At 39.4% G+C, this 23,869-nt stretch overlaps 1 protein-coding gene across 1 annotated transcript in view; it reads right to left on the reverse strand.

Annotated features, from left to right (window-relative positions):
* Window positions 1–3,675: 3,675 nt before the first annotated feature.
* ACVR2A (activin A receptor type 2A) overlaps window positions 3,676–23,869 on the reverse strand; it is a 54,807-nt gene continuing 34,613 nt past the window's right edge. Inside the window, exons 5-11 of the mRNA XM_035131116.3 lie at window positions 16,315–16,458; window positions 14,736–14,879; window positions 13,616–13,761; window positions 10,395–10,509; window positions 9,648–9,786; window positions 8,530–8,660; window positions 3,676–7,464 (exon numbers count right to left, since the gene is read on the reverse strand). Of these exons, the coding sequence (XP_034987007.1) occupies window positions 7,270–7,464; window positions 8,530–8,660; window positions 9,648–9,786; window positions 10,395–10,509; window positions 13,616–13,761; window positions 14,736–14,879; window positions 16,315–16,458 (1,014 nt within the window). The 3' untranslated portion in view covers window positions 3,676–7,269. The remainder of the gene's footprint in view (window positions 7,465–8,529; window positions 8,661–9,647; window positions 9,787–10,394; window positions 10,510–13,615; window positions 13,762–14,735; window positions 14,880–16,314; window positions 16,459–23,869) is intronic.

Genomic DNA, 23,869 nt, shown 5'->3' on the forward strand with positions numbered 1-23,869 from the left:
TATTTCCAAAGAAGGGGATTTTGATCTGCAACAGAAATCCCATTTTCTGGGTGATACCCAAATTGGAGTGAATTCATTCACTTGAGCACGACTTAGTCTATTGCAGTGGATCTACTCTGTATATGACTAGCATTTACATTTTTCTTTTGGTTGTTGTCTAACAAGTGTATAAAGGGAAATGTTGCTATTTTATTACAGCTGGGGAAAATATTCTGTTTGCGTCAGTCTCTCTTCTGGTAGTTTACCAGTTGTGCTTAGTTAAACTCTTATACTGAAATTTTTCTTACTTCTTTAGGAGGTTGATGGCAAATTATTTTGGATGCTGTAATAGTTAATACAGAGAAGACAGTTCTATGAAAGTCCTGATTGAAATTGTAGTAGGACAACTGGCTGGCTTTGCTTTTCCTTCAAGTGTAGGTATTTTCCATCTAACCACCTAGCAGTATTGGAGACTATAATTAGCAAAAAAAAATCAATGTAAATACGTATATGTGGATATATATGTGAACCTATGGGGCAATTTAAATTGGAAGTTTAGAATGGGGCAGTAATGGAGTGTGGAGCTTCGGTCTTCATGGAAGGCAGCTCCTAACCTGCACTACTCAGAGCAAGAGAAGTCAGCTTTAATAATAGTCTTGAATATCCCCACAAACCAACTGCTTTCCTAATGCCAAAGAAGCCTTGTTTCAAAGCCTTTGGGCTACACTGTTGCATAGCTAAATGGTGGCTGTTAGCAGTTGTAGTTCAGCAACACACCTGTATATCACCTTTGTCTAATGGCTGTGTCCACAGGACCCAAGGTTCCTCATTCCAGCTGTACAGGGTCAATTGCTCATGTGGTTTTTTCATAAAAGTTTGGGGAGTGTTTCTAGCTCCTGGTTTGGAGGTTACTTCTCCAGTGGGGGTCCTCTAGATGATGATGTACTCTTAACATCCCCAAGCAGAATTGCCAGGAATGATAGTAGTTGTGTAGTTCAACAGCACTTGGGGGAATCGGGCTGGAGAAGGCTGCCCGCTTTAGTATGAGGAAACACTGTGCTGTGCTGCGGCTGTAAAATGTTTTTTTTTTTAAATAATACTGCTTCTTAGCCTTCCCTTCCCTCAAACCCAGCTGTCTACCTTTTGTTCTCTTTCCCCTATCGCTTCTCATCTGATGTAGGACCTCTCTGTAGTCTTTACTGCTATATTAAACTGGTTCCTTATAAAAAAATTCCCTTTAATTCCTAGAAGTTTCAAGAGCAGCAGATAACTCATGATTCCTTGGAGCTAGTTTTTAGTGTTGGATCTATATTATTAAAGCAGCTACTGGGCATTGGTATGTTTGTGCAAATTTAACTTTGTTGCCTTGTTAGTACTTATTTCGAAACTACCTCATGTCTCTTTGCCATATATGCATGCTCTATTTTCTTTTGTTGCTGCTTTTAAAATTCTGAAATAGCTACACACCTGTATATAAATCTTAAACTTGAAAGGAGAGTGAATAATGGGTGGAGGAGAGAAAACTGTATTTGTGTTTTCAACTCTTTGATTGGATGCAATACGTTATCAGTGCACCTTTTTGCACATTGTCATGGTAAACGATAAACTGCTGTTAAATAATGTATGGCATTTACCTATTTTCCTTATGAGACAGGGCCAGAGCACGCACACAATAGTGACTTCAGAAATGAGGAAATGTCATTCTCAGTTGACTGTATTTTATCAGGCTATTGTAAAACTGTTTGTAGTTATTTGGCTTATTCAGCAGTACAAAACCTTGATGAAAACTAGTTGTATAAGTAGATTTAAAATTGTGGCCCATTATGCACCAGAAAGAACTGTCTTGTGTCAGTAATATTTATGGCTGTGGGTTAAACCACAGAGCCTAGGGCTTGCTGATCAGAAGGTCAGCGGTTCGAATCCCTGCGACGGGGTGAGCTCCCGTTGCTCGGTCCCAGCTCCTGCCAACCTACGGTAGCAGTTCGAAAACATGTCAAAGTGCAAGTAGATAAACAGGTACTGCCACAGTGGGAAGGTAAACAACGTTTCTGTGTGCTGTTCTGGTTCGCCAGAAGCGGCTTTGTCATGCTGGCCACATGACCTGGAAGCTGTACGCCGGCTCCCTTGGCCAATAATGCGAGACGAGAGCCGCAACCCCAGTAGGTCACGACTGGACCTAATGGTCAGGGGTCCCTTTACCTTTATTACCAGTAGAAGGAACCCGTGTGTGTGTGTGTACGTGTACACACACACACACCTGCAAGTGCCCCAAATGACTATGTAAGAAAAAAACTCCCCATGCTAGGATTACTATGACAGCAGCAGCAGATACAATTTAAGATCGCAGATCTCTGCAGGTCTGTGTGATGCGCTTCCCTGCAGTCCATTACCAAAGTCCTCCTTCCCAGTTGTAATCTGGTAGAAGTAGTAAGCCTGGGTGAAGGGAAAGTATCATGGAGAGAGCTTCACCTTTGGGAAGAAGCATGTATGAATATCTGCTGCCACTTTAATTTGCAGTCCCAGTTGTGTTAGATGTGTTAGTGTCTTACACACACTCGGAAGACGGGGTTGCCACCATAGTTCACAGTGCAGAATCAGACGATACTGTATAGGGTTTTTGGGGTGTGTGTGTGTGTGTGTTTTCAGTCAAGCCTGCTATGCAAACAGTCAGGTATTCATTCACACAAGAGCAGTTGAAGAGAGTATGGAGCAGCTTTTGCTATCCCTTCTTTAACACTGGTATTGCTTTGGTAGTTAAGTACTGTATCAGACTTTCTCTTCTTCCCTCAGCTCACTTGAGCTGCAACAAAAGAGCAGACAAGATTTCTTTATTGGTTATTTGTTTACTAATATCAGGCAAATGTAACAGCTTATAGAGGGAGAGTTCAGTAGCTCTTGGTCCATTTGTTGTATCCAGACAATCTGTAATCACAGGAGTGAAAGGAAGTGTAGTTGCATCAACAGCCAGAATTCATATTGGTAGACAAATTCTGAATGAGCCTTCAGTTTTTCTCACTTGGTAAGAAGTAGGGTTTATGTAAATACACTGTTCTTCAAATTTAGGAGCCCTGTTTGCACAAACACAAGGTTCCAAAAGCCATTGTACAGCCGTTTTGTTAGTTCAGGCCCTCGCTCCAATATATGGAAAGTGGCAGGGATGAGAACTGAGTGCAGTTGTGCTCTCCCCCTCTCATACCCTTGCAATTGTATGAGGGTGAATACCAAAATAGTGCCATGACAACATCCAGAAAGGCTTCACACACTAATTTAAAACATGTATAGAAAGACAGTGTCTTTTTATTCTAATCTTGAACACAACTGTTTACACTGGTGGTGGTGGGAGAAATCCAGTTGCAGTTGTCAGCTTAGCAAGGGCTGTTTAAGGATGTATAAAGTAGTTCGGATCATCCCTTTTTTCAACTACTTTTGAATGACAGAGCAAGAGAGTATAAACAAACTGGCCAATATACATATATGTTGCTACCGAATTCTGCAGTGGTCTTCTGCTTGCACAACAGGACTTCCCTTCTAGACACCCCCCTCCCATCAGTTCCAGAAAGCTGGGGACACTCTGGAATAAATATTGCAGAGAAAGCAGAAGTCTTGGGAACGTGTAATATGTTGAAAGCCATCCAGCATACATAAATTCAAAGAATTAAAATTAAAATGGGGTGGGGGAGAAAGACTATGCCAATCTTAGTAGTCACTTAAATTTTTATTCATCTTTGTGGGAATAAGGAAAGAGCGCATACATTTTATTTATACAATATTTCACAATCACTTATCCAGAATGGGAGTTATTTTCTTTTTAAATACTTGCCAAAAAATAGCAAGAGCAATTTGACAGTAGTACAACCACCTGTGCCAAGAACACTGACAAGTACAGAGTAAAGCTAAAATACTTGCTTACCAATATCTTGAGAGGTAACATCTTATATGGACTGAGTGTGCATTTAAAAAAAACCAAAATGTACTGCTGGTTGAGTATCTTGAGGTAAATGGTGTTCCAACAAGGATACTATCATTGTTTGCTCATAATCCTGTACATAGCTTTCTGCATCTTATACCAAATATTCCTAATAAAAATGCATTAAAAAGGTTAAAAAGAGAAAACTGGAAAAAGGTCAACCAATCAAGTCACCTCACTTTGTTAAACTACAATCAGCAATTTATTCTGTAGAACTGTAGTATGAACAATATTTATTACTACTACATCTGATTACACCTTAGTTATGCAAGAGCTACTCCACATGGATTTTGCTATCAAAGAAGGTATAATGTTGTGTATTTTAATCCAGACTCATTTTCAGAATACCACCATGAATGAGAACGCTAGGTCAAAGAACTCCAACAATTACGAGGCACAATCTGTTCCAAAATGCTAAGTTATATTTAGTAGGAACTGTACAAAGAGTAGTCATGCATCATGTGATATAAGTTCTTAGCATCTAACACAAACTGAAAAGGTATTGCAGGGTTTAGACTTCTGAGTTGATCACAAAACTGGCTAATCAGTTAAATTCTGTGGCAATTATATGGCAGCCAACTAAGTAGATACAGGCAAACCAAAGACAACTGAAAGCTTGAGCCGTAGCCCTAGCTTTTCTTCACAAGTCAAAAATACAAGGTAAACCACCCGAGCTGGCCAGATCCACACACGCTGTATGGTTCAAATACAAAAAGCAACAATGGTCACAATATCTGCCAGAAAGCAGAGCATCCTAGCTCAGCCTTTCTCTCTCTCTTAATATGTGGCTTTATTTGTGGGTCTTGGCTTAAGCATTTTAAAACTTGCCCGCCTCTACATTTTCCGCATACGTAAGTTGGAAACAAAGATGTTGAGGTTTTCTGCAATATCTTAAATATGGATCTACAGTTTGGTGAATTTTAGCAATTTCACAGATTCTACCAAAATAGTTTTTAAAAATTAAGATATTTTTTCCTGAACAATTAATTCATGATAATTCTCTAAAAAATCTGAATAAAGGTACTTATTGGGGGGTTTCAAAACTCATTCTTTTTAATAATAAAAAAAGGATGGAGACATTACCCCATTTGATTGTCAAGTTCTGATGATTTTCCCTATATGACCTGCAAACGGAAATGCATTAGCAAAAATACATAAGAGAAAAGTTGCCACCTGGCTCAGGGATCATATTGGTGGAAATTAGTGTTTGATGGAAAGCTGCTCTATTAAAAATTGGAGTAGATTCTCCAAAACAAACATGGCACCTGTGTTTTAAAACTGTTATTGTATTTACATGTTTCTGGATAATCACCAATACACAGTTCCTACATTATTCTAATATCTGTCCATTTGGATATTTTCAGGCAAGACTTCTTGAGTTGTTATATCAAGCTCTAAAATCAGAAGCAAGCACATAATTTACCTTAGTCCAAATAACAATAATAATTCAAAGTCCCTCTGTCAACAAAGAAAAATAGCAATTGTGCCCAACAGTATTTTTAACCCAATTAGACCATGGATTTCTTATGGCTACAAAAAAAAGGATAGATGAAAAAAACCTCTGGGTTGTATGCCAGTTATACAGAAAACAACTCTGCTATTACTGCTCTTCCTAGCAAGTTTGGTGATCAAAATTTTGTTAATAAATAATTATTTGTTCCCAGAGATTTGGTACATAAGAATACACTGTGGCTTAAATAAATAACTGTTACAAGAACATTCACAGTGAACTTCTGATTGTGACATTAAAAAACACTATTTAAAAGTAATGCACCTGACCAGAATCTCGTAACACTGGCTACTGTTGGTTCTGTACTTTAGTTTTAGACAGTTAACTTACTTTGGCCTGTGTACATGTAGCTGATCAAATAACTCTAGTGTATTATTACTTTTGAGAAGTACTTTGGCACCTGTCTACCTGCTGCCCAGTTACTAGAGTTTTCTTTTTTTTATTGTAAGGCTTAACTTATTAAATGCCTATAATTCTTGAATACCGTAATTTAAATTTAAAGTTGTATGGTTGTTTTTTTCTAGACTGTGCTACATTGTAATCTCTACAGAAATAACTGCATTTGATGGCAAGCATATTTTGAGAGTGAATGTGTGACTTATTTTTAATTTAGTGACCACAGGGCAAACCTATGCATCACAGAAAAAAATTACTCTGACAAGTCGGCACCAAAAATCAAGTGTTGTGAAGCTGCAAAAGGCAACACATGAAGAGTGAGGAGTTCTGGGTAATGAAGCTTCCTGAGCTGATCCTGAAACAGTGATACAGAAGGTGCTGTATCCTGTTTAGTGAAACAGAAAATACACTAGGCAGAACATTAACAAACATAGATTGGAAAAAAAAATCTTCCTTGAAAAGAATTAAAATTAAGAGCTTTCCAGTGCCATAGCTCACATAATTTTTTTTTAAAAGTCATGCTTAAATCTTTAAAATATTGTCACACAGCAAACCTAAATAATATTTAGTAAAATAAATGTATGCAATATTTTGGGAAGTGGAGGTAAAATAAAGCTTTAAACTAAAAACCGGGGAATTTTGCCATTTCAAACAATACTTTTTTTATACACAAGCTAGAACACAGAAAGCCTAATACCACTGTTTTAGGAATGGCCATTGTCTTGGCATGAAGCACAGCTTACCATCTTTTTATTTAAAAAAACACTGTGAATCTGTAATACATATTTTACAAAATTCAAATCAATTATTTCAGTTTTGTTAGTGTTGTCAATTTAGCATAGGTGGAACTGAGGTATACCTTGTTGAGGGAGGTTAAGTAATGCTTGGAAGCCTTTTTGCTAGATCCCACGTTGATTACATAGAACAGCAGCACACTAAACATTCACAAGCTGTGTCATATTGGCATTACAATAGTCATTTATATAAACACAACAGCAAATGCAATAAAAACAAGTTACCCTTTTTTCTTAAATCTGAAATGAAATGTTTGATTTAAAAAAAATAGCAGTAGTTCATTTTAAGGAATTAGTCTCTCTGACATATTAAGAAATACAATGTCAGCTTTTAAAATATTTCACTAGCCAGGATAGGTCCAATGTTCTTCAAATAAGTTCCTGAAACATCACCTTGCCGTATTCTCAGTCCCACGTCCTTCTGGCATATGCAAGGAATGCAGTAAGTCTCCTGGATTCATGTCTGGAGTAGGGCAAGGAGGCGTCTTCCTACTCACACTCCAAAGACAAACTTACCATTCCATAATTTCACGCAGAGAAAACTGTTGAGCAGAAACAGGCCCGTTAGCTTAGCAGCTCCAGTTCAGAGTCTGATGGGTAAAGATGTGTGACCATTGTAGCTATCATAGACTGGATTCTTTGGGAGGAAAGTCTACATTTGTCACCATGGTGACCACAGTCACAATGTCCTCTGTTGTTATAATGTTTGTTAGTCTTTGCATCTGAATAATCCTTTCCTCTACACAGCCTGCTGATAATCGAGCTTCTGCGTCATGATCCCAACACTCTTCTATTGTTTCACAGAGCATTGCCATTCCCTAAAAAGGAAGGCGTATAAATTACATTAAACACAAAGTAATCATCATCAACAACATAATTAGAATGGAAACATTCAATTTTTGACGTAAGCTGTCAAACGTGATAATCTTAGAAGAAACTTGAATCCCTCTTATAGTAACACACACTCATTTAAAAACAGTTGATAACCTTCCATTTGGAGAACGCTAAACATTCTGTACATGAGGCTGCTCTTGAAGATGGCTTGGAAACTGCCCGATTCTGCAGCTAGCATTTGGATTGGGGCTGCAGAAAATGTATTACAGGTACACCTGTTCTGCCTTATGTGCATGCACTTGCTCCCATTAACCAGGTGTCCACTTCAAGATCATGGTTATCAACTTTTAACAATCCTGTGAAACCATTATCTAGAAACATTACTACTAGTATTAACAGCAACTTGCAAAGAAGTAACACTGCAAGCCAATTTTCATTCAATAAACTTTCTTGCAAACAGTGGCTGAGCCACAAGTTTTTGTACTCTATGAGACAGTTTTTTTACAATTTTAAACACCTGAAGTATACAGTACTACAAAATGTTTCACATTTTTTAAAATGATCGTTCTTACAGGCTCTTTTATAAATCTATGATTTCTACTACACAGAGAGAGCAAGACCAACAGTTGTGGTTGCTTCTGCATAACATAGGTTACCTTTGCATCACACCAGTTTGAAACACCAATAGGATCTGGCAGAAGATAGTCACAATGTAATCCCATAGAAATCAACTGGATCTAAGTTAATTGTGACAAAGCCCATTCACTACTTTTACAATGTTCAATTTATGCTCAATTGTGCCCATGATTTCCCCCCTGAACTTCAAGAAACATGTTAATCAGCTGAATATGTTACTGCCTTCAAATAAACATCTGATAGTAAAACTTTTTAAACATCCCTTGGTTTAAACTTCTCCAAAAATATAGTCCGGTGCCCTGAATCTTAGTTTCACTGTAGATTTTTAAAAACAACGTTTCTGCAGGTGAAATTTCATTTAATTACAAATGGAAACTTCAATATTACTATGCAAGTTTGAGCATATTACTTACTGCATGCTTCTGCCAACACTCTCGCAAAACAGGCCTCTTCTTTTTATGTACTACAACCTCCTGCATATCTTCAAGGGAGGGATGCTGACCCACCTCTTCCTCAAAAGGCAACATGTACTCATCCACAGGTCCTGTATTTTAAAAAAGATAAACTGTTAGGTAAATCACATTTAAACATCTTTCTTACATGCTGCTTAGGGCAGAACACTAGGCTAAAAGTTGGCAACATGCCCATGGCTCATGTACCTATCTTCTACAGAATTTGGGGTTCAATTCACAATTTCAGTTAAGCTTCTATTAGCAGTAAAATATTGACAGGCAAGAAGTTCCATCCAAATGCTTGCATGTGGGAACTTAAAAATTGTGGTATGGGGAAATCTCCATATTCCAGAAGCACATCTTGTGCAGCAACTTGAGGTCAGTGGTTCTGTAAGGTTGTCCTTTTAGGGCATTGCACTTCAGTACACAATGTCCCCAAAGAACAGTCAGTTTTCTCTCCACGCATTAAAAACTGCAAAGAGTAACATGCCATGCCAGGATGTTTCTATAAGGATAACAACTCACTCCAATGTTCGGTTGAAGTTAGTTACAACCCCAACTACATTTTATTCTTGCCTTGATATGTTTGATCAGTTTGGGTTGATGGCTTAGGCCTTACTCAGAGTTCATTCACACACGTTCAGATAGCCATATTAATGAATAGGTGGCCATCTCAACACTGCTTTTGCGAGGTATCTACAAATACCCTTTGGAAAACCACTTTTGCTCCCTTCTGTAAGGTGAATTCACCTTGCTTCACCCCTGCGTTCTGTTATTGTATGTAAGATTATCTGCTCCACTCCCACATTGCTGAAAGACTGCAGAAAAGAGTAGAAACAGATTGCACTACAATCTGCTTCAACAGTGAGAATTTGATTAAGCTATTACTTGCTCCTGGTAACCTCCTACATGGGTAGATTTCAAGATGAGTGGGCTGTTTGCTGACTCCGGTCAGATGCTGTTTTCTGGGTTCTGTACCAACACTCATGGACAGTTTTGCTTTAATTTTTCTTTATATGTATCCAACGGAAAGAATATGAGCTTAGAACATTTCATGTGTGCACATGCATTTTACTTACCGTCTGATGCAGTACATCGCGATGCTAGTTCCCACAGGACTAGTCCCATGGCATACATGTCTATTCTCAAAAATGCATCTCGCTGGAAGTTTATGGCACCTTCTAACACTTCTGGAGCCATATATCTTCGGGTTCCAACCTTGAAAATAAATAATCACTAGATGTTAGGGTCACAACCGTATGTAATTCAGGTTTCAAAATCTCGTAACATCCAGCATGTGTTCTAGAGGAATTTTAAAACATCGTTAATTGCCATTCGAATGGAAATTACGTAAAGGTCTGAAGTCTTTCATTTTACTTTGGAATAGCTCACATTCTAAACCAAAAGAACATTTCTTAACAAGTAAGCTGTCCAGGATATTGCATACTAAAAGTGTATTATTATTTTTTTATGTTTCAGTAGCCATCAGACTTCTTTCAAAATGGCTAATAAAGGAATTAAGAGATACGAGAACTGTTGACAATGGTGTGTGCTCCATCCTGCCCCAAAAGTTACATATGTTTTAGATCTCTTTCAGGCTTCATAAGGGGAAGGAGAACCATGTCTGAAAGCAAACTAACAGTTTAAATTTGCCTACTTGGTATTAGTTTCTCCGCAGTGTTAAAACATTCAAAACTGATGTAATAGACATATTTTGATTCATAACAACAATTCTACAAGCCTCCTCCCTCATGGAAAACTCCAGAAAATATGGCAACTTATTTCAATCACAAAAAGAATCACAATTCTTTAAACGTTAAACTTACCTGACCATGTGTGTCACCTGCAGACTTCCCAGCCTCAAATTTTAAAGCAAGGCCGAAGTCAGCAATACAAGCTGTCAGATTATTTTTCAACAACACATTCTTGCTTTTGATGTCCCTTGAAAAAAAGAAAACACACACCAATATAAAAATTGCTACACAATCATAAAGCTTAAAAATACCTTTCTGAACAACATCTGCATATGTTTGAACCTCAGCTTAGATTTATTCATTAAGTGTAATATCATCTCATCAGGGGCTCACAAATGTTGGCTTTTACAAAGCTGTAAGCAGTGATCACCAGCAACCCTTGGCCTTCTGAGTCCTGTACAGAGAAGGAAGGCTGTTTGCTCTTAAGATGCATCTCTCTGCTGCAGCCCATTCAAAATCTTAATGGGAAGGGAGACAAATCATTCCACCATTCCACTATAGAGAATTAAGTAGAGGGCAGAAGGGAGAGTCAGTTTCTCTCCTAACCATTTAAAAGGATAAAAATATGAATTGGGGAGAGGATCCTGAACTCACACTCATTTCATGCCATTATTGCGGTTTGTTCTTTTTAAATGATTGCTTTCATTGGGCCAAGTGAAGGAATAGTAATGGTGTAAGGTAAAGGTAAAGGGACCCCTGACCATTAGGTCCAGTCGTGACCGACTCTGGGGTTGCGGTGCTCATCTCGCGTTATTGGCCAAGGGAGTTGGTGTATAGCACGGGTGTCAAACACAAGGCCCGGGGGCCAAATCCGGCCCGCCAGACCTCGTCATGTGGCCCGCCGAGCGCCTCAGCCAGCAGGACCCAGCAGTGGGACCTTGCTGCTGAAGCGCTGCGCCAACAAAGCGCCGACAAACAGCTGGGGCCGGGGAAATGCTTTTTGCCCCTGGGTCCCTTCGCGCTCTTTTCTGGCGCTGAATCAAGGCGGCAACCCCCCCCTTCCCTTTCTTTCTTCCTCTCTCTCATTCTTATTCTTTCTTTCCCTCTCCTTCCTTCCTTCTTTATCTCTGTCTTCTCTCCCTCTTTCTTTTTCTTTCCTTCTTTATTCCTTCTTTCCTACTCTTCTTTCTCTCACCTCTTTCCTTCCTCTCTCCCTCCTGCTCCCTCCTTCCTTCCTTCCTTCCTTCCTTCCTTCCTTCCTTCCTTCCTTCCGTCCTTCCCAACTTTCTTCCTCTCCCTCATTCTTATTCTTTCTTTCCCTCTACTTCCTTCCTTCTTTCTCCCTTTCCGTCTTCTCTCCCTCTTTCTTTTTCTTTCCTTCTTTATTCTCTTCCTTATTTCCTACTCTTCTTTCTCTCCCCTCTTTCCTTCCTTCCTCCCCTCCCCTCCCCTCCCTCTCCCTCTCCTCAGAAACATAGGATGCTGCTTTATACTTCTGGCCCTTAAACCCTGGAACCAGGAGAGCAGCTTCAGTGAGTCAACCTCAGCCAGTCCCTTTGGTGAAGGGTGGTGGCTCACTGGCAGAACATCTGCCCTGCATGCAGAAGGACCCCAGCATCTCCAGGTACTAGTAGCTCTGCAAAGGTCCTGCATGAAACCCTAGCGAGCCTCCACCACCCAGTGCAGTTACCAAAAATCATTTTTCAATAAATTGTACAATAATTGTGCATTTGAATATCTACTTGCCATTATTCTGACTATGTTTCTGCTTTCAGAGCTAGTTATTACTTACATTATTTCAAAAAAACAGTAATAATTGAATGCAGTGTCAATAATTTATGATAATAAAGAGTGGACACATAGTCCTACAGATACAACCGGCCCTTTGAGGGTGACCAAACTGCTGATGCGGCCCCCGATGAATTTGAGTTTGACACCCCTGGTGTATAGCTTCCAGGTCATGTGGCCAGCATGACAAAGCCACTTCTGGCGAACCAGAGCAGCGCACGGAAACGCCGTTTACCTTCCCGCCAGAGTGGTACCTATTTATCTACTTGCAGTTTGACGTGCTTTCGAACTGCTATGTTGGCAGGCGCAGGGTCCGAGCAACGGAGCTCACCCCGTTGCGGGGATTCGAACCACCGACCTTCTGATTGGCAAGCCCTAGGCTCTGTGGTTTAACCTACAGCGCCACCCGCGTCCCCGAACTAACATAAGCCACTTCAGAGAGGTTTTTCAGTTTGCTAACCTTACTTCACAAGCTTAAATCTGGGGGGGAAAGCTGGAGTTTTCAGACCTTTTCTGTATTTGTGATCCTGCAAGGAGGCATGGGAAAACTAAAACCTGAACTCTGCTTGCTGTTCACAACTCAACACAGGTAAACAATTATTTTGTATTCTTCCTAAGGCCTAGTCGTAAAGTGAAGGGGTGAAGGCACCTGCTGTTTTTAGCAGTAAAATGTGCAGTCATATAATGAAAGAGTAACAAGTTTTCTTGCCCTTCAATGCCACAAGCATCTCCATGAGAGATACATTCATCCATCAAAACTAATATTGGTGTCTAGTGTATTGTTCCACTGCTTATGTAATGGAAAAGTGGCTTTTCATAGTGTAAGTATCACTATAATCATATTTAAGAGAAAGAAATGTGTCAGATGGCACTTTCAAACTCACTTTTTAGAGGGGTGTGTGTGTGTGTGTGTCGCTTTTAGCCAGTGGGCTTCATTCCCTCAGATCCACACACTTCCCCATCCAGGCAAGCAAGAGGCATCACCAAGGTTCATAGACATGTTCTAGCCTGGCAAAAGCACTCCAGGAGGGCACGGTGAAGGCCCAGTGAGAGAGATGAGCTTAGGAGAATCCTGTGGACCAGATAAAGCAGTGGGGGGAGGGGCACATTTGGGTCCTGGGCCTGAGGTTCTTCTCCTGTTTCAGAAGCATTTCTATAAAGTGGTCTGAAGTTTTTTTTATGTGAAACCCTACTCCATCAGATGTGGCTGGAATTAGGTAAGTGAGATGGAAATTATACTATTTTAATAGTTTTTATTTTAATTATTTTATTTTCATGAAGATTTTATCATTTTAACTTGTTTTTTTTATTTTCACCGTAATGAGTATTTTGCACACTACCATTGTAAATAAATGATACATAAACTGTCAAAATAAATATAATCAATTAAATTTGGCAACCAACACACAAAAGTTGCTTTTCGTAACTCTACACAGGATATACTTACAGTCATGCAATCACATAAAATAATACAACTACTGGACCTCTGAAGGAGTGTGAAGTTAATTTATTCTATTTACATTTAAGATGTAGTGACAGTTCAGCTAGTATGTGAGATCTCTTACCTATGGGATATAGCTGGTTTGTGTCCATCTTTTAGACCAGGGATGTCTTCATGAAGGTACGCCAAACCTCTAGCCATACTTTCCGCAATGTGACATAGCTCATTCCATGAGACTACATTAGCCTTCAAGAAGTCAGTAAGTGAACCCTGAACAGAGAATTTTTAAAAATTACATCTTATAGGTTTTTAACATAGTCCCCCCCCAAAAAAAACCCCGACTATAACCAACAACTAGTACAAGTGTTCCAGCTGCAGATCTTTGCAAGTGCTCCAATGTACACAAAGATGTTTTTGACTAGCATAGGCTTCTCCTTATTCACTACAATATCAAGACAGAGCCAAACAATTTCCAATACTGCTGCAAGAAGGAAGTTTGCATACACATTTAGAATGCAGCTCTGATAAGTGCCTTGACTAGGATGCATGCCTGTTAAGAGATGACATGGTAACTGTTTGATTTCTAATGTGACAATTATCCTGAACTCCCTTTTGTCTAATTCTGTCAGATTTACTCATAAGGGAAAAAATAGCCACTGGTAAGCTAGCACAGGCTTTAGAACTGGAAAGATGCATGGAAATTTCCAAGGAACATAGAGAATAGGACACACATTTAGGCACCCATCCTAATTACAGCCACAGTTCTAAAACCATGGATACCCAAGATACTCTGTGCCTAAGATCATAGGGTAGAGAACTCAGTGGGAATACAGAGATGGTCTCACACCACAAGGTCTGCTCAACAGAACTGAAAGTAAAATTAAAAGTCATTAGCTCTATGGATATAAACCACACTGCATATTTGTTTGTTTTAAAGAATGGGAGGATAAACAATATATATAGGGCGGGGGGGGGGGAGAGAGTTTGTGCTGAGCTTTTCCACCTCCAAGATCCATAATACAATTTAACATTAGTCTAAATATGGCAGAAGCAAGAATGCATTTTTCTCCCCTGCAATAAACACTCATTGTGTGAGGGCCAGAACTACTTTTAATAGCCTGCTGAAGTACATATGCTTTAGAACCATACCCCAAATCCATTTTCTTACAGCAAACATTTTTTCAGAGACGGTGGGCAGTGGGGGACTGTTATGAAAACTGTAGTACTTGACAAAGACAACAAACCTTTTCATGAAACGCTGTTATTAGCCACAAATCAACATCAATGTTGGTGCCTCGTTTCTCAGCACCAATAAACTGTAGTATGTTTTCATGCTTCATTCCAGGCAAGCTGTATACTTCATATTCATTTTGCCATGACTGTTTGTCCTTAAAAAGAAAAAAATATATATTCAAAATGTCAATAAAAAATCTCTTCTGCACTTTCATAACAGTTTCCCCAATTCACTGTCAAAAGAAAACCAGACTTATATATATATTCATCCAATTAAGTATTGCTAATCTTTACATTTTAGGAGACCTGGAAAATATGGACCTGTGTCCATTTAGGCACAATGGGTTGGATCCAGACTAGGAATGGTATCCAAATTACTTGTTCTATCAGGACAAGGATTTCTGTTTGTGCAATGGAACTTCTCTCCCTCTGCTGGGTACCCCCAGAACAGATTTAGTGGGTGTAGAGGCAGAAGGACAGGAAATTCCACTGTGCAAGTAGAAATCCTTGGACTGATGGAACAAGTTAGGATTGCAGTCTATGGGTTAGATGTCTAGCTAACCCTACTACATGGGAGTAAATACTGTTGATTTCATTGGGGCTTGCTTCTGAATAGGCAGGGTTAGGATTACAGCCCAAATTCGTTTCAATGAATTCAAAGGGGCTTACTCCCAGGTAAGTGAGGCTAGGGCTGCAAACTTAGTTATAAGTGAAATCAATGGAAATTAGCAAAAACTGTAACACTAACATCAAGGTGCCAGACCCTTAATGTGTGTCACATATGATAAATAACTTCATTTAAATCCCAGACAAACAAGCTGTTTTTCAAGTCTTTTTAAATTATTCTTATTATTACCCTGCCCATCTGGCTGGATTTCCCCACCCACTCTGGGCAGCTCCCATTTCCTCAGTTAGCTTTGCATGGGGGGCATGCACTTTGGAAAACTAAAATATCCAAACCACTCCGAAGTTTAGAGAGTCTCTGATGCAGCTCAATATGATGCCTTATTAACAATAAAATCCAACTTAAATAAAATAGAATTATTCAAAACGCCCTGATTTGTCTCATAATTCATGGTGCCCACAGAGCTGCTGCACCCTAGATAGGTAGATAGATACTCATAAAGGTAAGATAGATTACTCATTAGGTCCAATCACGGACTCTGGGGTTGCGGCGCTTATCTCGCTTTACTGGCCAGCCAGCGTACAGCTTCCGGGTCATGTGGCCAGCATGACTAAGCCGCTTCTGGCGAGCCAGAGCAGTGAACAGAAACACAATTTACCTTCCTGCCAGAGCGGTACCTATTTATCTACTTGCACTTTGACGTGCTTTCAAACTGCTAGGTTGGCAGGAGCAAGGACCGAGCAATGGTAGCTCACCCCGTCATGGGGATTTGAACCATCAACCTTCTGATTGGCAAGCCACAGTGCCACCCGCGTCCCATAGATACTCATAGAATGCTGTAATTTTACTCTTTTCAGAACAGTGTAAGGAAGAAGTTCCTGCATTTCTCTCGATTGTACATGTAACAATTTGCAAAGAAGTTGTAACTCACAGCAGTGTAGCACTTAATAAGGATGTTTATATACCTGTATTGGGAATATTTTCACAGCTACATATTCATTTAACAACTGAGCTTTCCAGACACAGCCAAATCTTCCCCTAGCTTTGATCTCTAGTAATTGCAGTGGCTTCAGGCCCATCAGTGGCGATGGAGGTGGTGGTCCAGGATCCTAGAAACAACAGATAAACCCATTAAACTCTAGTTTTCTGTACTACAACCTTCTAGCATGGAGAAGGGGAAACATACACATTTGGGGGGGCTCAAGTTCTGCCAAGAAAATTTACAGCAGAAGGCAAACTGGGCTTTTAATACAGCAGTGTCCCAAACCTTACCAAGATTGTATTTGTTGAGATAGTTGAATGGCTGTACCTGTGTCTTCTTGAAAAAAATATTTTTCAAAACACATTACAATAAGCAGTCATACACCAGGCACCAAGTATTTCCTAGGGCACAGCTGAAACTATGACCCAAGAGAACTATTGAACTGAGGCCCTTTAAGCTGTGTGTATCAGGTTCTGTAACATTCAGCATACAGGTTGTGACTACTCCTGCCAGGTGTAATTGCAGGGCTAGATGAGATGGCAAGACCACTTTTTAGGCAAGCATACCATTTCATTTAGCACTAGAAAAACCTACAATGCCTATTTTAGACATTTCCTATCTAAACAAACACCGGCTTCCCTCTTCTACGAGGCAGCTTTGCTTGACAATGAATAGGTATCAGAAAAGATTTAGCCACACAAGAACAAATATATGGAACAAATTTTCCAAATGATAACCAAGTTATGCAAATACATAAAGAGCAGTTTGTTTATCTATATGGACCCCCACTTCTGCTGTGTATATAACAGATATGTCACCTGGATTCCTCATCCCACTTTGCTGTATACATTGAGGGGGGAACAAGCCTTGGGCACCCTTTGGACTCAGCCAGAGGGATAGCGGTTGTTCAAATTGTATTCCTTCTTTCCTTTACAAAAGAGCTCCTTCTCAAACAGCCAAATTCTACCTTTAATATGCAATTTCCTACCTAGCTTGCCTCACCCTTACTCCAAAGGTGGGGAACCTCCAGCCCAAACTTGGGCCACCAGCCTTCCTCATTTGGCCTGAGAGGCTGTTTTGGGGAAGCCACACCAACCCAACCTACACAAATCAGGTGTGGGGTCACTAATGGCAGGCTTTCAAAGGACAATTGGGAGATTAATGTAGGCTCCCAGCTGTTCTTTTACTGGAGCAAGGTGCACTCCTCACCACCCATCAGGGCCTTGCTCAAGGAAGGGGATACGGTTTCCATGGAATAAAAACCACTTCTCAATGTGTTTATCCTTTTCACGTCAAACATTGAGGGGCAGACCCCAGGTCAGTTCTCTGTTCCCCCTCCCCAGCCTGTTGCTGCAGGAAGTGAGAAAGAAGTACTGTATGCTTCCTACTCTCACTTCTTGGTCAGGCTGGGTGGAGACACCAAAGGGAAGCAAGGCTTTCTCCCATATGTTCCTACCCCTCTACAGCTGTCACTGTGCAAATTTGTCAGTACCTTGAACACACCCTCCATTCAATTCCAAACTCTGATCTTTGCAGCACAGCACAGCAAATGTTAAAACTGGCAAGAGGTTAAACTAACGAATTGCTGTTTCTGTAGCTCTCTTAACTAGCCCCTGTATAAAAGGTTACAAAAGGGCAACTTTCAAATATATTGTGGGGTTCTGCTTTCTGACTTTAGCAAACTGAATCAAGCCATTAATTTATTTTCTTTAGCAATTATATGAATTACAGTCATAGTCAAACTACTACTTGCATTTATTTCACATTTTCTGGATATTTTCTTCTAGCAACATGCCGTAGCTATAAAAATAGGAGTTACTAATAACTAATAAATCCTCATTGAAAACAAGAAGCAATGAAGTGTCAATGAAGATTAGTATAGATGGATAATAACTGATTACAGTCATACCTCGGGTTGCGAACATGATCTGTGTGGGAGGCACGTTTGCAACCTGCAGCGCTGTGCCTTCTGCGCATGACATCATTTTGTGCTTCTGCGCATGCACCGAAACCCGGAAGTAACCCGTTCCAGTACTTCCGGGTTTGGCACAGAATGCAACCCGAAAACACACAACCCGCAGTGTTCGCAACCTGAGGTATGACTGTAATACAGAATATGCAGAACCTTTAAATACAGATTCAGTTAAATAAGTTCTCTATGTAATAAACAACTCATCTGCCTTCAGATATATTTCATGGAAGGGGAAGCATGAATATGCATTCAGATAAGAGGTGTACAAAATGCAAATGTTACGTAAGCCTATTTCATTTCCAAATCCCAATCATGACAACCGTATTTAATGCAAAATATACAATTGAACAAATTCAGTGGTCATGATTGAAATGACTGCTTGACTAGCTTTACATACTCAAAGGTCCTTGGTCTTGTGTTTTCCAAATTCATGCTACATGTCAAAACTTATCAATGTAATACAGTTTTCTCTTATTGTCTCCACTTTGCCAAAAGCACCCATAAAAGTTGTAAAGAACAGCATATATGTCAATATAAAATTTGACCCCCAGAGAATATAAATTCCATGTTGATTGCAGTTGGCACAATATTAAGATTATTCTACTTAAAACACTGGGGTATGCCACCACAAGCCATAGCTAGATAGTGTGATACAGAAATGAAGAACAATTTGTAGGAACGAAATCTATCTGTACTTTCTAGAATTCCCGTATGTGAATTTCTTTAGCTCAAACATTTATAAATGCCCAGGTTCTGCCCCAGTCTACAACTCCACATATGAATAAAACTCCGCTATGAATAAAACAATGCCTCTTACCTCTATCATTATATGAAAGGCGTGCTTGTAAAGAAGAACACACAGGCAAAAGAATATTACTTCATACAGCAAAAATTAAGTGCAAGAACAGCTTAAGAAAAGTGATAAAAGGAAAGCACTTAAAAATTACTGCTAAATTTTTGTATAGATCTCTTTAAGAAAAATCAAGAACTAAAATCACCCAAGAATTTATATTAATTCTCCTTTGATTGTAAGAGATGCAGCAATAGTTACAGTATGACACAAATGAAATTTCAGTATTTAGTATCATGTATTTATCAAAATGTTCAAATTGATATTTTATAAAGTTTCCACAAAATAACCAATGTGAAATAAATCCGAGCATGCTGCCATTGTCGCAGAATCTCAGTGAAGAAGTAGAATGCAGTCGCAGCACTAGTGAGTTCAATTCAGTGTTAGAAACTGATATATGAAAGCTGAGCTATGGCCACAACAATGGAATGTCTAGGCACACTTTTTTTAATATAACAAGAATACAAAGCTGAAAATGAATGAACTGCAGCTAAAATATTATGTTCATTTTTCACATGGTCTAGTCCTTCCCCTGCTCACCCCCTAATATTCTTAAGAGGGTCTCTTCTCCAGTCTTCAGAGAGTGGCTGGAATTTGGGAGGCAGAAAAAGGTCCTCCTTTCCTTCCACTTTGCAGTTTTAATCTGAAATCTTAGGCGCAGTACTGTGCCCAGAGCTCAGAAACTGCTTGTACTAATGAAATTCCTTGTCGCAAAACATGCCTAAGACAATGGGAGTTTCGAACACGGCTTCAATCACCAATTAAACAGATGATTTTATAGACATTACTATGAACTTTTCAACTTTTCTAAGTAATATGCAAGCATGAAGAATTTGATAGGTTTCTACATTACACCAGAGGGCAGTATTGCATCATCTAATGGTAGCTTAAAACATTCTGAAGCAAGATCCAAAAATAATAAGAAAAACAAAAACACAACTCTATTTTAAATTTCTTATTAAAGTGAACTATTACTTTAAGTTTTATGCTGCCAATGACTGTACAAACTCCAGAGCTTCTGAAACAAAATCCAGAAGGCCTAAGGTATATATATTTTAAAAAACCTTAAAAACATTTATGTCCTATTTATCGATTCTTACTTATTTTTGAAAGAGCATTTGTATTTAGTTCACTTTTACTTGAGCACCAATGGGAATGAGCAATTTATTTTTAAAGATATATATATATATAAAAGAAGGAAATAAAAAGGTGGCTACAACCCACATTAACCACCTACAACATGCTACTAAATTTTGTTGGTATTACTAAATACCAACAAAAAATAAAAAATTAGTAAAAGACCAACAGTATTCAGAAGCAGAATATGGTAGTTTTTACAAATATGAACAAAAAGGCCTAGATCCTGCTGACAAGAGAAGTGGGATATAATATACAAAAGAGGACATCCTCCTCCTCCTTCATCTCCAGATGGAAAAGAAATATAAGGGTTCACTGGAAAGAGTGGAGCTGCAGAGAAAAGCTAAAAAAGAATCCAGACAGAGAAGAGGATGGGAAAGGAAAGGAACATGTAACTCTAGGAACAGAATCACAATACCAAAAAGCTTTGTTCAGAAGATAAACTGTTCAACACCAAAATCTATCAGTACAGCAAGGAATAATGTGCAGAACAACACCATTTCTGAAAAGCTGCAACTACCTCTATTTGCAATGCCGATGCATTTACACATTTTAGATATACTCCAACACATCTGCTAAGTTCAGGGCATTATTATAGTGATATTTTTGTACTGCATACGTATGTATTTTTATATTATACATTAGCAATATGTATAATATAGGCAGCCTTGAGAATGTAATATTTTAAGTAAAATAAATATTAAGTTAGTAATAAATTGAAATTTTATGTTGAGAGAATGAAAGGAGGCATCAGTTTAGAGTGAGGAAGGAGTTTACAAAGTCTAAAAAGCCCCAAGTCTCCTTGCTTAAGCTGTTTTTAATTGTTTTAAGGATTTTTGTTGTTTTAATTTTACTGATTTTCTTTTTTTAATGTCATGTTGTAATCTGATAATGACAAGGATGAAAAGCGGGGTATACCTTAAAAAAAAAAAAACAACTGTCAATACGTACAACAGTTAAGTACTAAGAATAATTTTTTTAAAAAAAATTTAATGTCATGCCACAAAAGTAGAAAGAAAGAAAGAAAGAAAGAAAGAAAGACCTTTTAACCCATTCCACAGCAGCATTAGACGACAGGCTTTGAGACTTGCCCTATCCCTCCACTTTGCACTTTCTAACTGTTAGGACACTCCTGAAACATGGAAATACTCCAAGTTTCCTAGTGACTGTTGCTTATACTGTCATAGAAAGACCAACTTCATTTCACCACTTTCATTTTTAATCAGACCCATGCTTTTAAGTGTTTGCAACACAAGCTTGGTTTAACAATAAACTAAGAGAAAGATGAGCCACTTTTAAAGGAACCAGAACAGTAAATAAACCCCGCTTAGCTACTAAGAATGATTTTGCATATTCAATTTAAGTAATAGCCACCATGAAGCAGCATATGCAGGTTAGCCTTATGAAACCCAGTATCCTCACATTAACTAGCTCCCGCAAAACTGTTTTATGACAAGATTTATTCATCAAATTACATATGTAAACTTTTAAACACAGCTGGTTCATAGAAAACAGAAGCTTATAAGGTTATCTTTACACCATCAGCTACTATTGCAAAATTCAAAACTTTCCTGAACTGAGCTGCATTTTTGAACTGCTGAAAACAGCAGCTGAAACATATACTGTAATAGAGACAAATCTATGAGGAAACTAGGTGTAGTGAAAAGAAGGTCTCTGAAACCTTCCCAAAATTAAGCAGCCTATTTAAACCAACATGAAGGAGGATTCTGGTGTGGATGTACATTTTAAAATAATTTCTCCAGTGTGCTCTCTCAACCTGCACGCTTCTGAGAAATACTGTACCACCTGAACATGCTTAAAATAGCCCTCAAACTAAAAGAGATCACTGTGCAACAGCAAACACTGACAGCAATTTAGTTCTCAACAGAGTTTACACAAAATGATTCTAAATTGGTCAGGTAAGAGAGATACTTCATAAAAAGGAGGTAGTGCTCCTCTCCAAGGGAAACCATTTGAGCTTTAGGCTTCTATAGGTGTATATAAAAATGTAGGCATTGCGCACGCGGATGAAACAGCCTTTCTCCATAACCGCTGAACCGAATTGAAACAAATTTGGGCAGAACATACCTTGCCCATCAGGGAGGGATATAGCATTAAAAAATTCTCAAAAAAACACACCTTTCACACCTAAAATAATGATTAAACACAAAAAGTGGCGCCCAAATTAGACGTCACCACCAGAAGCTCTGAAGACTCCAGCAGCTGCGCTGCCAGATGACATCACAAAATTCCACAGCAACCAAACTAAAAACAGTCCTTTTGCAGCAACACGGCCCAGCTTTTTCAATAGGCCGCAGCATTGCCAAGCAGGGAAAAACAAACAGAATAGAGCCTTTCACAACCGGGGGGCGGGGGAACAGGGATGAGGCACAACAAAGGGGGGGACACATAGCCATGGGGGGGGAGGACCCTGAGTCAGCCAAAGCAGCGGGGGGTGGGTTGGGACAGAGGGAAATGAGTAGGCCGACCGCCAAAACGGCCATTCCACCTCTAAAGCCCGAGCCCAAAGCCTCTCCCGGCAGCTGCATTAATAAACGCCTGGCAGCATTAGGCAGTCGTTCATCATTTCCCCTAACACACACTTGGGGGCACGGCGAGGGATTTTTGCTTTTTAATTTAGTGGGCGTTGTCACATGCGAGGCTACGGTGGCCATTTTAAGTAAGGGCAGTCGTGCCCCTTTTAACCTAGGCTTTATACTATGACTGATTGCCAGCCTCTGCATCTTTAAAAACAACAACAACCAGGCACTTTCTTTCCCCAGTTTAAGTCCTCAAACCAACACCACATCCTACATTCAAAACACCTACTCCAAAATTAGAAAATCCAAATAACCAAAACAAAACAAACCACACAACGCCCAAATCATACAATACCCACCAAAATAAATGACAACTGCAAAAATAAAAACAAACAATAGTAACTTCTGCTTCTTATGTTCTTATATATATATGTGTGTGTGTGTGTGTGTGTGTGTGTGTGTGTGTGTGTGTGTGTGTGTTCATGATGCGTGCGCAGTAGCCAATGTATGGAGATACAGGGGGGAGGGGGCTCAATAGCTCATGAGTCAGGACAGGGTGGGGCCAGTCACAGGGATGTGCCGGAGGGGTGGGGGGAGGAGGGGGCTCAATAGCTCATGGGTCGGGACAGGGTGGGGGCAGTCACAGGGATGAACCAGGGGTTGGGGGGAGGAAGGGGCAGGATAAGTCATGTGTCCGGACAGAGTGGAGGGAATCACAGGAAAGAACCACAGCAACGCATGGCTGGGCCAGCTAGTTTAATATAAAAAAGACCAGTATATCATGAACAATTCCTTTTCCATTGCAATAATCCTAAACATATGGGCACCCTCCTTACACCTGGTGTAAATGTGTCAATATCCTCATCTGTATTCTTGCATTAATATCCAAAACTCTACATCTAGCCAAATTGCTGCAACAAAAATGCTAATAAGAATCTGTATATTATTACCAATAATATTTTATAGGATCGAGTCCATTGTAGGATTCAATCCTATAAAATCTGTATCATAGAAACAATTCTTTTTAAAAAATCAGATC

Source organism: Zootoca vivipara, chromosome 1 (assembly GCF_965207765.1).
Source record: "Zootoca vivipara chromosome 1, rZooViv2.hap1.1, whole genome shotgun sequence".
Classification (NCBI taxonomy): Eukaryota; Metazoa; Chordata; class Lepidosauria; order Squamata; family Lacertidae; genus Zootoca; species Zootoca vivipara.